Raw genomic sequence first — 12,719 nt, forward strand, 5'->3', positions numbered from 1 at the left:
AGGGGGGTAAGTGGTACATATGCAAAGAAAAGTAATGTTACAAATGAATTCATACAATTTAACTTAAAGTTCTATGTACTATTGTTGGAGTGTGACCTTTAAAATTAATATTAATATGAAAAGCTTGCAATATTATGTGTAGTGAAACTGCATAGAAATGTGTTAACATAGCAAATAACGTACGCGTTTGAAATGTGCCCACGGGGAGTGGCCACCAATGTATACGATAATGAATGAAACTGATTAATGATGAATTAATAATGTATTGATGTATGGATTTGTATTAGCATATTATAATTAGAGTCATGTATTGGAGTTTTTGCTAAATTAATCACAAGCCCTTAGTTAGCAAAGTTCTGGGCCTAGCTGCCTGGTCTCATATTAACTGTGTTTTTCTAACGTGCAATGTGCTGTTTTCCTGGAGGACACTAAGCTGTACTTTTCCAGAAGCTAGAGATATGTATGTGTAGCCATAGTAAATTCTTTCTCATGGGACCCGACTTGCTCAAGGAGACATTCTTGCCGAATGCAACAGTGTAATTCGCAACAGGTGCAAGGCCGCCTGGACTAGGAGAAGACAATGGGACTACTGACTGGAGCGTAAAGTGTAACTTTTCTTACCTGACATTCTACCCGATGAAGACGTCAATCACAGGAGCCAATCGACTGCATGAGAACTGTGTTTTGTGGAAGATTCTAGTAAGGTGTGTGGAGAATTATTGGACAGAGATAAAGATGCACCAAAATTGATCCAATGGGAAATTAAGGACTAGTCCGACTGTTTTAATATAATCGCATGACTCAAGGAGAAGCCAGCCATTACTGGGACATTCCCCGCCATCCTTCACCATTCCTTGCCATTATAGTTTTAGACTTTGCTGTCCTAGTACTTTAAACCATCCTCTGTTTGTTCTTGCCTGATACTTACTTCTCCTCTTTATGAGGGAAGAGCCCTATTCTTAGCTATGCCATACTGAGACTTTGCCCTATCCTATCCTTGCTGATGGTGAATCGACTGATGTCCTGAGGACGAAGGCTTACGCTGTTTGCTGATTCATTTGGATGGGTAAATATCTAATGAAATTGTAATTGTCTGTTTGCCTTTTCTTTCTAGGTACCAACTGTTCTTTTGATAGAGGCCATAGTTAGATGTTTTTCCAAATTTGTGTTTGCTAAATTATTTTGCATGAAGCCCAACATGCTGATGCTAATTCGAAGTTAGTTAAAGAATGTGCTAATATCGGATGTAAATAGACAAATGACTGAATTCTTGCTTTGTTGAATAATGTAATAATGTTACTCTGCTAAAGTTGATTCATATTAACGTTGTGCCTCATTCTAAATGTTCATGATCTATGCTTTGATAAAGTTTTACTCTGACTGCCAAGTTATAGTGGTTTGTAGTGCTTGTTGATGTTGAAACTAATAAATATGATATTAGATTGTAACTAATGGGGAATAAATATCCTAACACATAACTAAGTTTGTATGGTTTTTCATGGTTGAAAGGTCATGGTGTGTTTGCTGTATTGATCCATATTCAATGTTATTGATTAGCTTAATGATTAGTTATTGTGAATATTGAAGGAGTTATTGACATATTGATTGTGATGCTAAAAGGATATCTCGTTCTGGGGAGTCTCCAAACGTGGTCAACAGGTTCATTGGCCTAGACGTGTCTCCTCGTAAGTTTACTTATCAAGGTGCTGACGCATTATCACTATAATGCCTGGGCTTTTCACACTCTTAAAGCAACACCACATGGCTGGTATTATTATCTTGGAAAGGTGTCAACCCCAGACATAAGATAGGACAATGTAAGCTGTTTAGTGAGGACCGGATTCACTTGTCTGAAAAAGGAAACGAATTGCATCTGCTTGATCTTCGGCCAGATGTTGCAAGGTTGCTTGGGAGAGTAGTGCAAGGCATGTGGCGCTTTTAGGCTAGTAAAGGAGAAGGGTATGGTGGTGTGCGTGGGACAGGGATAAACGCCTGTGTAATAACTTCCTGGGAGGCATGTTTAGGGGCAGGTAGGGTATGATTTAAGGCTTAGCTTGGGGCAGGTGGAACGGAGGGGACAGTTCTGAGCCATGATGCCGAAAGTTAAAAGAAAACGAATTATGTTAAGTGAAAGGATATGGACTGACAGCGAAGGTAGGAGGATGTATAGGTTTGGATACCGGTGTAACGTGGGAGGTTTAAGGGTGGGGATAGTTAGTGATGTATTGAGGCGCGGTTCCTTTAGTTTCGAGCATTATGCCAGGTGAAAAAGTTCTAACACTGACCAGTTCGCGGTAAAGCAAGCTTTCTCAAACAATACAAGAGGGTGAGTCGTATTTCTGCCCCGTCGCCCACGGATACCGGCATTTGGAAGCTGGTATTATTATTTTTTTAATCAAATTGCACTGTGCACGCCGAAAATAATACGCTCCGTCTTAAAAAGCTAAAGTAAGTTTTGGGATGCAAACTTCAGCCAATTGAAGACAGAAGAAAATGACAGAGGAACTGATGACCATAAAACAGCCCTCTTGCCTCCACGCCGCCGCTCGTTTGCTTGTTGGAATCAAAACATTGCGCACTTTCAATCAGAGCGTGTGGGGGAGGCGCAGGCCTCGTGCATTACTAGGAAAACACGCAACCATCGAGGTGGGGGCACCACACAGACACCACTCAACCCTCGCCAAGAGCAAACAGCCTCAGCCCCCGCAGCCGGCGGGTGGAAGCGCTCCCAGCGTTGTGCCGCCCCATTGGCCAGGAGACTTACTGTCGCCACACCGGCCAAGGGGCGCGGCCCGGTGTAGGGAGGTGCGTGTGTAGGCGGGCACATGTGTGGGAACGCCCACAGCGGCGCTGCAGTGACAGCGCGGATTCCTCCCGGTCTGAAGTTCAGTCTGGGCACCGGCTGCGGCATGCAACAGGCGCTGTCAGCCTGAGCGGCGCGCGGGCAGAACGCGTCTCGCGGCTATAGTGCGGCGCGTGCAGACAGCCGGCCCGGCTGTGGGGGAGTAGTGGGACTCCCAGGAGGTCAGCAGCTCGCGGACAGAGGGTTGACTCAGCTGACGTTGACGGCTCGTGGACTGAGTTTGACGCCGGCAGCGGCACAGAGTGATTTGTTTTCGGTCGCTGAGGTGTGGTGGGGGGGGGAGACGCGCCGCGCGTGACCCGGGTTCCTCCGGGAGTTAAGTAGAGCCCCATCCAGGAGCCCCCCTCGTTCAGCCATGGCCGAGGCCCCGCAGGTGGTGGACATTGACCCGGACTTCGCACCGTTGTCCCGGCCGCGCTCCTGCACCTGGCCGCTGCCCCGGCCGGAGGTGAGCGCCGCGGAGCCGCACCCCGGCTCCTGCGCCGGTTCTCCCCAGAGTGCCTCGAGCGGACCTGCACCTCCGGCCTCCGAGACCTACGAGGGATCCCCCGGGGACTTTAGCCGAGACTTCCTGGCCAATCTGAGCCTGCTGGAGGAGAGCGAGTCAGCGAACGGCTGCTGCGGGGCGTGCGGTGGCTTCCCTTGTCCCGAGCCCGGCTGCCCGCACCCGCCGCACCCCGCGCCCCCCTTGCAGCAGCAGGTGCCGCCCCGCAAGAGCAGCTCCGCCCGCCGGAACGCTTGGGGCAACTTGTCCTACGCCGATCTCATCACAAAGGCCATCGAGAGCTCGGCGGAGAAGCGGCTGACCCTCTCCCAGATCTACGACTGGATGGTGAAGAGTGTGCCCTACTTCAAGGACAAGGGGGACAGCAACAGCTCCGCTGGCTGGAAGGTGAGGAGTATGGGGAGTGACCAGCAGCACATGGGCACCATTGTGGGAAGATAACCACTAGTTAGTTTAATACCACTGGAGATAACCAGCAGCTCGGGTGTATCAGGGATGGAAGTAGTCAACCTCACGGGTGCTCGACGTGAGTAGGGGGTGTTGAGCAGAATGGGATGATCATCACTACTGGGGCATCGCAGTGGAATAGTAATCAAATCGCATTATTACTGTAGTGACAAAGAGCACATCAGCACAGTGTGGGTGCCTTGGTTCACTTCCACACAATGTTTGCATGACCAGCAGCGTAGAGACAGGAAACGGGGGGAGTGGACAATAAAATGACAGTATGGTGGGTGGCGACAAACACGAATCTCATGTGGAGTAAACCACATTGTAACCATCCTGGAAAGTCACTGATGGCACACTTACACACTAGGATAGCAAATTCCAACACAGTGATAAGGAGAAGATTTACTAAGACCATAAAACCCAGTTGTGTGACTGACTTCATAGTAATATGTGGGGAGGCCAACGGACTGATGGCTGAACAGCACAGAGGTATCAGGGACCGGCCATTCAGCACTTTAACACCAATAGTAAGTGTCCATCTTCGCTGTATCGCTATCGGTCTGCCTTACAATACACAATCAACACACGGAGAACCAAACACAGTGGAACACAGCAGGTGACCAACACTACACTATGACATGACCAAGAGTGTAGGGGCCCTGTCGGAAAGGGAGTGACAAACACCACATGGTCACTGTAGGTAATTACCAAGGGCACAGTCGTCTGGGCGAGAGAGACGAGTAACACAAGGCCACGTTGTTGAAGTTACCAAGTCCACAGAAACAACTTTGAGGCATTGACTGTCAGCACAATAGCCCTTTGAATACAGTACATTGACATAGTACGCTCATCAACAGTACTTTGGAAAGTCAACTGTGCCGAAACTGCGTGGAGGGGCAGGGTGATCACTGGTATAGTGTGATCACTAGCAGCATATGTGGCGCATGGTGGTATGAATAGGTAGCTCCGCAACACAACAAGGGCTGGTATACAACAGCACAGTTATCCCATCATTAGTGACTTCAATCTCAGTTACGCTGTAGGAGAGGTAACAAACAGCTCACATGAACAATAAAGGCAATGACCTAAAACACCGCAGCTCTGGGTGGGTGACAAACAGCACGTGATCTTCTAAAGGTTAATGCCCGGCAGCATGTTAAACATCATGTAATGGAGATCTGCAGAACGTAGTGGGGATAATGAATTAACGGCACCATAACGCCGTAGTGCTGATGGTGGCCGCAGTACCTTTGACGGGATGAATTACAGCACAGCAGTGCCCCGTTCGTGACGACCTTTTCACAGGAACACCGTGTGTTGAGAAACGGCACAGTAACACAGTGAAAGTGAACCAAAATCGGCCATGAAGTCTTGTTATGTGGCACAGCAGCTGATACTTTACCCCCCCCCCCCCCCCCCAATCATGGGATGTATTCCTGGATAGTAAGATACATTATGGGCTAAGAACGTAAAAACTCCCAGAGGAAGATCAAGCCTATACAACCCAGAACGTCGATCAGGAGGTTGCCACTGCTGAATTAAGGGGTCATGAAGGCAGAGGCAGCAGATGCAGACCGGACTGTACAACCCCTATTCTCGTTCTGTAGTGTCACATCTTGCCCTGTTCCATACTGTCTCAACAGCGAGTAGGAAGTTATTGAGGGATTTTAGGGTAGGGTAAGCAGTCAACATTGTGACATCTTCAAGGGTCAAAAGGTGTATAATGTCACCTCCTCAGGGCAGGTTGGCAAACGTGCGTCATGCAGACGACACTCATCAAGTTTTACCATATACGCGTCCAGGTATTATGGCAAATGGCAGAGCAGTCTCTTTGAGATGGATCCGGTTGATGAGATAGATATTGTGGTCGAGCTGCAATAGGCTCTGACCGATTATCTGCCTTAGGTCCAGCCCTTGTCCCAATGCTCACCTTTGAGATAAAGGAGAGCCTATCTGTCATCCCAGATGTGCCACATATCCCTCCCTAATGCCCCTTTTGACATACAAAAATATGAAGTATTTGACAGCTGGGCACATACAAAGCACACACTGGCAAAGTAAAAATAGCCCTGGCCTTAACAAGCAGGTGCAGTAGTTATTTTTTACAGGAAGCAAATGCCAAACAATGGCAAGAAAGAATATGTAGCCACTTAAATGTCGCTTCCATATGCTCATAATAAAATGTAAAAATGAAAAAAAACGTACATATTTGTTTGTTTTACTAGTGATGGTTACTAAATAACACGCCTTTCAGCTGCTCTGTGCGTTTTAATGTTATTTGTGAAGGAGGCAAGAATAAATTAGTACCTTAATAAGCACTCTGATGGCAGGCAACTACAATTTTCTTTAACAACGACTTTCACAAAGAGGCAGACAATAAATCGCCATCTAACCGGGCGCCCCATGCGCGGGAAAATAAAAAGCTGGTATGTAAAGTTAATATCAAAAATAAAATACTTTAAACCAGTTTCGTCACATAAGAGAAAGGAACTGTTTTTAAGTGATTTCAATGTGCAGAGCTTTTGTGTAGACAGTCAAACTGAAGGGACCTTAATGGGTAAAGTAGGCTGACCTAGGCAATATGCTGTGGTGGGCGGAAGCAAAATAAGAACCACAATTTAATAGACCAAAAAATTCAAGTCCACAGACCAAGGCCCCTCTGCTGAAGTTTATTTTGTATCATTTTTTTGGTAAACCATTAGTCTGGCATGACAGCAAGAGCTATCTCAAAGGCCGGCCATAAAAGCGTGTGCAGTGTTTTTCTGCTCAAACATTTTTGGGCGTTTAATCAAAGAACATGTACATAAAAGTCTGCTGCTGAGCTTTGCACTTTTTGTTTACTAGAAGAGCTGTAACCTGACAGCCATCTTTGGTGGTCGAGACATGTTGGTTTTGCCAATATGTGTAATTGCCTTCACTTATGTGTTGAACCTCTGCTGAAATCATTCTCTTTAAGTTGGAGGAGGCCGGTGGAAGTAAACACCAACTAGAGTGCTTTAACTTATTTTTGTACTTTTTTAAAGTAGTCTTATTATTTCAAATTCATTTAATCTGTGATAGGTGCATTTATTTAATCCATTGCACCGATTTGACTTTCAAAGGATTAACACAAGGTATTACCTTTCTGTCTTAAACAGGAGACATGTGCTGTCCATGTAGTGACTGAATTGCTTAATGTGCAACTAGGAAAACTTGGGTTCAAATTCCATGTTCCCTTCTTGACCAGGTTGTGTGAGTTTAGAACTCTCATCAGTTTACTCACTGGGTTTCATTTTCTGTGCTCGTCGCATGTGGGACATTCTTCAAGTAATTCCGTTCAGGATCCGTTATATAAATATCTTTATGTGTGGATGACTTAATAACATCTAACATTGCTTCATCTATATTATAATATGCACCACATGTAGGTGAAGGATGACAACTGACTTTTCGCTTGGTCCCTAATAATCGTCGTTAGGGCGGAGAAAGTGTCGTTCTGTGCAATGATATAATCTAGCAATACTTTGAAACTTCCAGGTGTTAAAGAAATACACTGGTGTGAATGTCAGAGCCTTTGCTTTAGTTTTACACGATTTGCGTTGTGCGACATGCACGGGACTGCTTTCGATGGGTCGGCTTGTGCTCCGGCTTCTAGGTCCCTATTGATGCGGTGTCGGAAGTTGCCCTGCTGTCCGTATTAATGGCCACCTTGCCCACTTCTGATAATCGGGCGATCGCCCCCCTTCCAGAACAGATGTCAGTGGGAGGGAAGGGCTGCGCTCCCGGCCTACGGTGGCCAGGAGTCCTAAACAGGGGCAGTAGTGCACCGTGCGTTTCAGCGGAGCCACCAACTACAGTTGTGTACTCCCCACTACCATGCGATACCGCACACACAGCACCGGCTTCCCTCCATTACTTTGACTTTCCCTGTGCGCACGGAAGGTGTCACTAGAGCTGCCTTGTGTTGTTTATGTTTAGACCACCGCGTGGTTTGTTTTGTAAACACGCCTTGTGATTTTTTTTTTGAACTCCTAGTAACAGTAGCGTTTTTAATAACTAAACACGCCCCACGTGTAGCCCCAGTGTTGCAGCAGCACATAGCGGCATGTGAACTGGAGCTGCTGTGGACTCTTGAGCCCAGTTCTTGCTCAGAGCAGAGCCTCGTTTACACTGGAATTTTAAATCACAGCTACCGGAAACACTGTGAGATATCACTGTGTACAACGTTTGCACACACGATATCTATTCACACAGAGGGGTTTCGGTGGCGTCTTGAATTAGACAATAGTTGCATGCTGGAGTGTTCCCTTTCCTTCCTGCGCATTTGTTATTACCACCTTCGCCAGCATTTGGTAGTTTTTCTACCTCTTTTTCCATCATAAGTTTTCAAGTATTTCGCAAACGTCCTACCGCCCCAATGCGCCTGTCAGAGCGTAAGACCGTTCCGCCTCGCAGGGCGGTTTTCACGCTGGCCAAAATAGTTTAATAGTTACGCATGTATCTGTTACCATTGTTTCTGTCACTTGCTGTGATATAACCAGAGACGGTAAACATTGTTCCTTCGCAGCTAATCCAATCTTTCTCTATATTTCTGGCCAGTGGCTTTTTATCAGCCGAGTTCCTATGCCACTGAACACGTGCCAGTGAGTACTGATGACCCCAGTCTGCCAGTATGCTATGAGACAAGTCAGTTATTGCCAGTAACCGCTTTATGAGATCATTTAAAACACCCCATCTTTATTACTGTAATTTATTTCAACGTTTATCTAGTTCATACATAATGCCAAGTGTTGTTACTGTGCTTTACAGAGACGGAAAGAATAATTGCGATTTTAGATTTCCAGCAGTGTTCATGCTTTACCTTTACATTGATTATTCGAGTTTGTATTTATATATTTGAACGGAATATAAATACAGCATATGCCCATAGGAAGCAACAGCCATCGCAACAATGCTGCGTATTCACGTCTACTGTTAACAAAACGTATGAATATGGACACAGTCAGTGACTTGGGTAGCATGCCGGATAGCAGAAACAAAAAGGGCGAAAGGGGAGAAGTGAGAGTAAGTGACTACCAAAAGTAGAATAACACATATGTTTGGGGAATATATGATTTGTAGGTTTGTGTCTAAGTAGTAGGGTAGGAATACCCTGGTACCGAGATTTCAGGGGGCCCGGTCCGAATGTGAGCAGTGCTTCAAAATGTGACAGTCTGTTTCTGAACGGTGAAACAAGTGTATTTTAATGATGCGGTACAGAGTCAAAGTATGTGTGCAGGGGTGTAGACTGTGTATTGCCTGACGCCCAAAACATATTATTTGGGTTCAAGGGCCACACGTTTTCATGTATTCTTTGTCCAACGAATAAGTAGGCCCAAACCCCTGAAGCACATTCCCCTTTTCTGTCAGTTAACAATACGGATCTATTAAAGGAGTTTCTGCCAATAAAGCAGGATTTGCATTTGTATGTGTAAATGATTCAAAGTTGTATATATACTTCATTAGCTCAAAGCATTTACTATTATGGGAAATGCTGTGAGTTTAACTTGCAATGCTGACAGTGATTCCAGTACAAAAACCTGTACAGATGTTTGCAAAACTTAGAGGTTACTTATAATGCTCCCTGATGCCATGCAGAAGCCTGAGAACAAGCTTGGTATTTTTTTTTGCTTTCAGTCTCAGCACAGTGATGCATGACAACTCTCACATTTGAGAAATGTTTGGGTTTTGGGACACATTTTAGCTAATGGGTCTTATAAGCCAATAATATTGATGTAATATAACGTTTCAACTTGCAAGTGTTTCTTATCATTAGCTCCAAACATATTTCAGCATGTAGACCTTCTGTCACCCTAAATCAATTTGTATAACTTCCCATTAAATTCAAGATGTACAATTAACATTTTAGAGAAAGCATATATTTGCCCAACAGTTTGCACTTGAAGTAATAACTTATATCGTATTTTCAGTCTTTTACATACCATACATATCCTTTCTATGGTAGGCAGTTATCCAAGAAGCATACACTTGATTTGTTTGTTCATGTGTGTATTAATTACACCACCTGTAGAAACACCCCTCATCAAGCTTATTCCAGCTCAACATGAAATGTTGCAAGATTATCTCGTTTGCGAAAGGTCCATATATTGCTGCTTTGCCTTAAGGAATAGCAAACCATTTGGTATGAGAAACCCTTCTCGTTTTTATGGTTCATCCAGAAGTAGTATAATATTTGATTTAGGCATTCGTGATTGAAGAGTGTGAATTGCGAATAATGGACAAGAAGATTGGTCGTGGCCTGTTGGTACATCTGGGTTAAATCTTTAATTGATCCAGGCTGTGTTGCAACAGTAAGCTGATATTCCTGGCCTTTAAAAAAAAAAAAAGATTTTTTTCAACAGGTGCATACCACATCTGAACAGGATGGATATATATATATATATATATATATATATAGTAGTAATATCTCTTTGAAGTACCCAGTTTATCAGAAACCAATACAACTCCCCCCCCCCCCCAGACACAACAACATACCACATACAAATCAGCCCCTAAGCCACTTCCCATCCACAGGTGTCCCTGTCACTTTGTCTCTTATTAAGCCACCAGTCCCATTTTGACCCAGTCTGTGTATCTTCAGCTATTAAGTTCCTGGACATCCAGCGAATAGTATGTCTTCCAGGCCCCCCAGATCTTCTCACATTTCCTAGGGAAGCCTCTATTCACATGTGTAACCTGCTCTGCCATCATAAATTCATCCATTCCTCTTTGCCACAGTTCCACCTCTAGGCCAATTTCTGAACCGGATAATTGGGCCATATCCCTTTTAGCCAACACCAGCCCAAGGTTACAGAAAAGGAGGCGAGCCCGGGGCAGGTCCATGTCATTGGGTATCCCCAGAAGAATGAAACTGGGGTCTAGCAGGATCTGCTCCATCAGTACTCCTCGTAACTCCCCCCACAATCTTTGCCCACTAGTCCTGTATTACCGGGCATCCCCAGATACTACGTATAAAGTCCCCAATTCTCGTTCTGCATCGAAAACTTTCCGGGTATTGTGCCTTGCCCATTTCATGTAACCGCTGTCTATCGTAGTAGATCCTATGCAGGATCTTAAACTGGATCAGTCGCAGCCTTATATCAAGTTCCCTTGCATAATTTAATTTGGGTGTCCGGCATATTATTATTAATAATTTTATACACCAAGGAAACTGATTGGAGGTTAGACTCCCCGTCAAAAGCCTGCCTTCTAATTGGGAGTAGTCCTTGATAGTCTCCCCTGATAGATCTTCCGCCCTCCAAGCACGTCTCAGTTGGATATACTGAAACTGTTGCTTTGCTCCAAGCTCATTGGCGGCCCTAAGCTAGTCATAAGACAAATGATCTCTACTTCCATTACGTCTCCAATCTTGGAAGTGCCTACCCGTTTCCAAGCCTCGAAGCCCGTCAGCTTATTGATTTCTTAGCAGCCAATTTCCCTCCCAAAGGGGAGTCATCTTAGTGGGCTTGCGTAGCCATCCCAATACCTTTGTGGTTTTGATCCATCCTTGAATTGCCACTTGGGTGGCCGGTAACAAGCTCTTCAGTCTCTTTCCTCCATACAAGTGTTGGAGGCATGTTTGCCCTTCCCATTGTACTCTTCCAAGTTATACGTTGGGTGGCACAGCCATTCATTGATGTTTATCAGGTGGGCCGCCCAGTAGCATGCTTCTACGTCCGGCAGAGATAACCCTCCTTTGTACTGATTTCTTTGCAGCGTTCTTAGAGCAATACGAAGGTGTTTCTTTTCCCAAAGAAAAAGCTATATATCCCGTGCCAGGGATTGAAAGAAGTCTAATGGGACTTGGTAGTACATGTTTTGCAGAACATAGAGTGACTTCGGAAGAGGGATCATTTTAAACATAGCCACCCGCCCCATCAGGGTGAGTGGAAGGCCCTCCCAACATTCCAGATCCACTCGAGAAGCTCTTGCTACCTTCTCTAGATTACACGCATGACCCACGTCCGTCTTGTGTGTCATGTATATTCCTAGATATTTAAATCCTTCTCTTGAATGCTGGCACGGGAGAGGGGAGAGCGCTGCCTCCTCATGATGGGGGGGGGGCGCATATAGCACAGACTTATCCCAATTTATCTGGTATCCAGAGTGGCTTCTATACTCTGCCAACACTTGGAACAATCTTGGGAGGGTTTTGCCACATACAGAAGAATGCCATCTGCATACAACAAGATGTGCTCCTCTTCCTCCTCTTCCTCTTTCCTCTTTCAATGGAACCCCTCTGTACTGCGGATGCTCCGTACCTTGCACGTTAGTGATTCAATCGTGAGGGCAAATAACAAGAGGGACAGGGGGCATCCCTGTCTAGTCCCCCTCGCAATTGGGAATTCTAAGGAAAGAACTCCATTAACTCTCACCGCTGCCACTAGACTGCAGTAGAGCAGTCTTATCCATTCTCTAAATCCAGGGCCAATACCGAATCTCTCCAAAGTGCCTTCCAGGGAGGGCCAATGCACTGCCCCAAATGCCTTTTCAGCATCAAGGGCCAGGAACATATGGGGGTCCAGACGCTTTAGTATAGTATGTATCCAATTGTGGGTACGCCTTATATTATATATTGCGGAGTGTCTATGAACTAGAGGAGTAATTACTCCCATCAAGTGCGTTGCTAAGACAGTGGCTAGGATTTTCACCTCTACATTGAGGAGGGAAATTGGTCTGTAGGATGTGCAGGAAGTCTTAGGCCCCCCCTCCTTATGAATTACCACTATTTCTGCCCGTCGCAGATCTGGGGGGAGGGCCCCTTGGGCTTTCGCCTCTTGAAACATATCCAGCTGCGCTGGAAACCCATTGGGACCCGGGACCTTACCCGACCAAAGCTTCATGGTAGCTACTTTAATCTCTTCCAGAGTAATCTCTCCTTCA

The 12,719-nt window shown here is 45.5% G+C and overlaps 1 protein-coding gene across 1 annotated transcript in view; it reads left to right on the plus strand.

Moving 5' to 3' along the window:
- The first annotated feature begins 2,648 nt into the window (after window positions 1–2,648).
- Window positions 2,649–12,719, plus strand: part of FOXO1 (forkhead box O1) — a 106,147-nt gene continuing 96,076 nt past the window's right edge. Inside the window, exon 1 of the mRNA XM_069205480.1 lies at window positions 2,649–3,755. Within this exon, the coding sequence (XP_069061581.1) occupies window positions 3,219–3,755 (537 nt within the window). The 5' untranslated portion in view covers window positions 2,649–3,218. The remainder of the gene's footprint in view (window positions 3,756–12,719) is intronic.

The sequence above is a fragment of the Pleurodeles waltl genome, chromosome 8 (genome assembly GCF_031143425.1).
Source record: "Pleurodeles waltl isolate 20211129_DDA chromosome 8, aPleWal1.hap1.20221129, whole genome shotgun sequence".
Lineage (NCBI taxonomy): Eukaryota > Metazoa > Chordata > Amphibia > Caudata > Salamandridae > Pleurodeles > Pleurodeles waltl.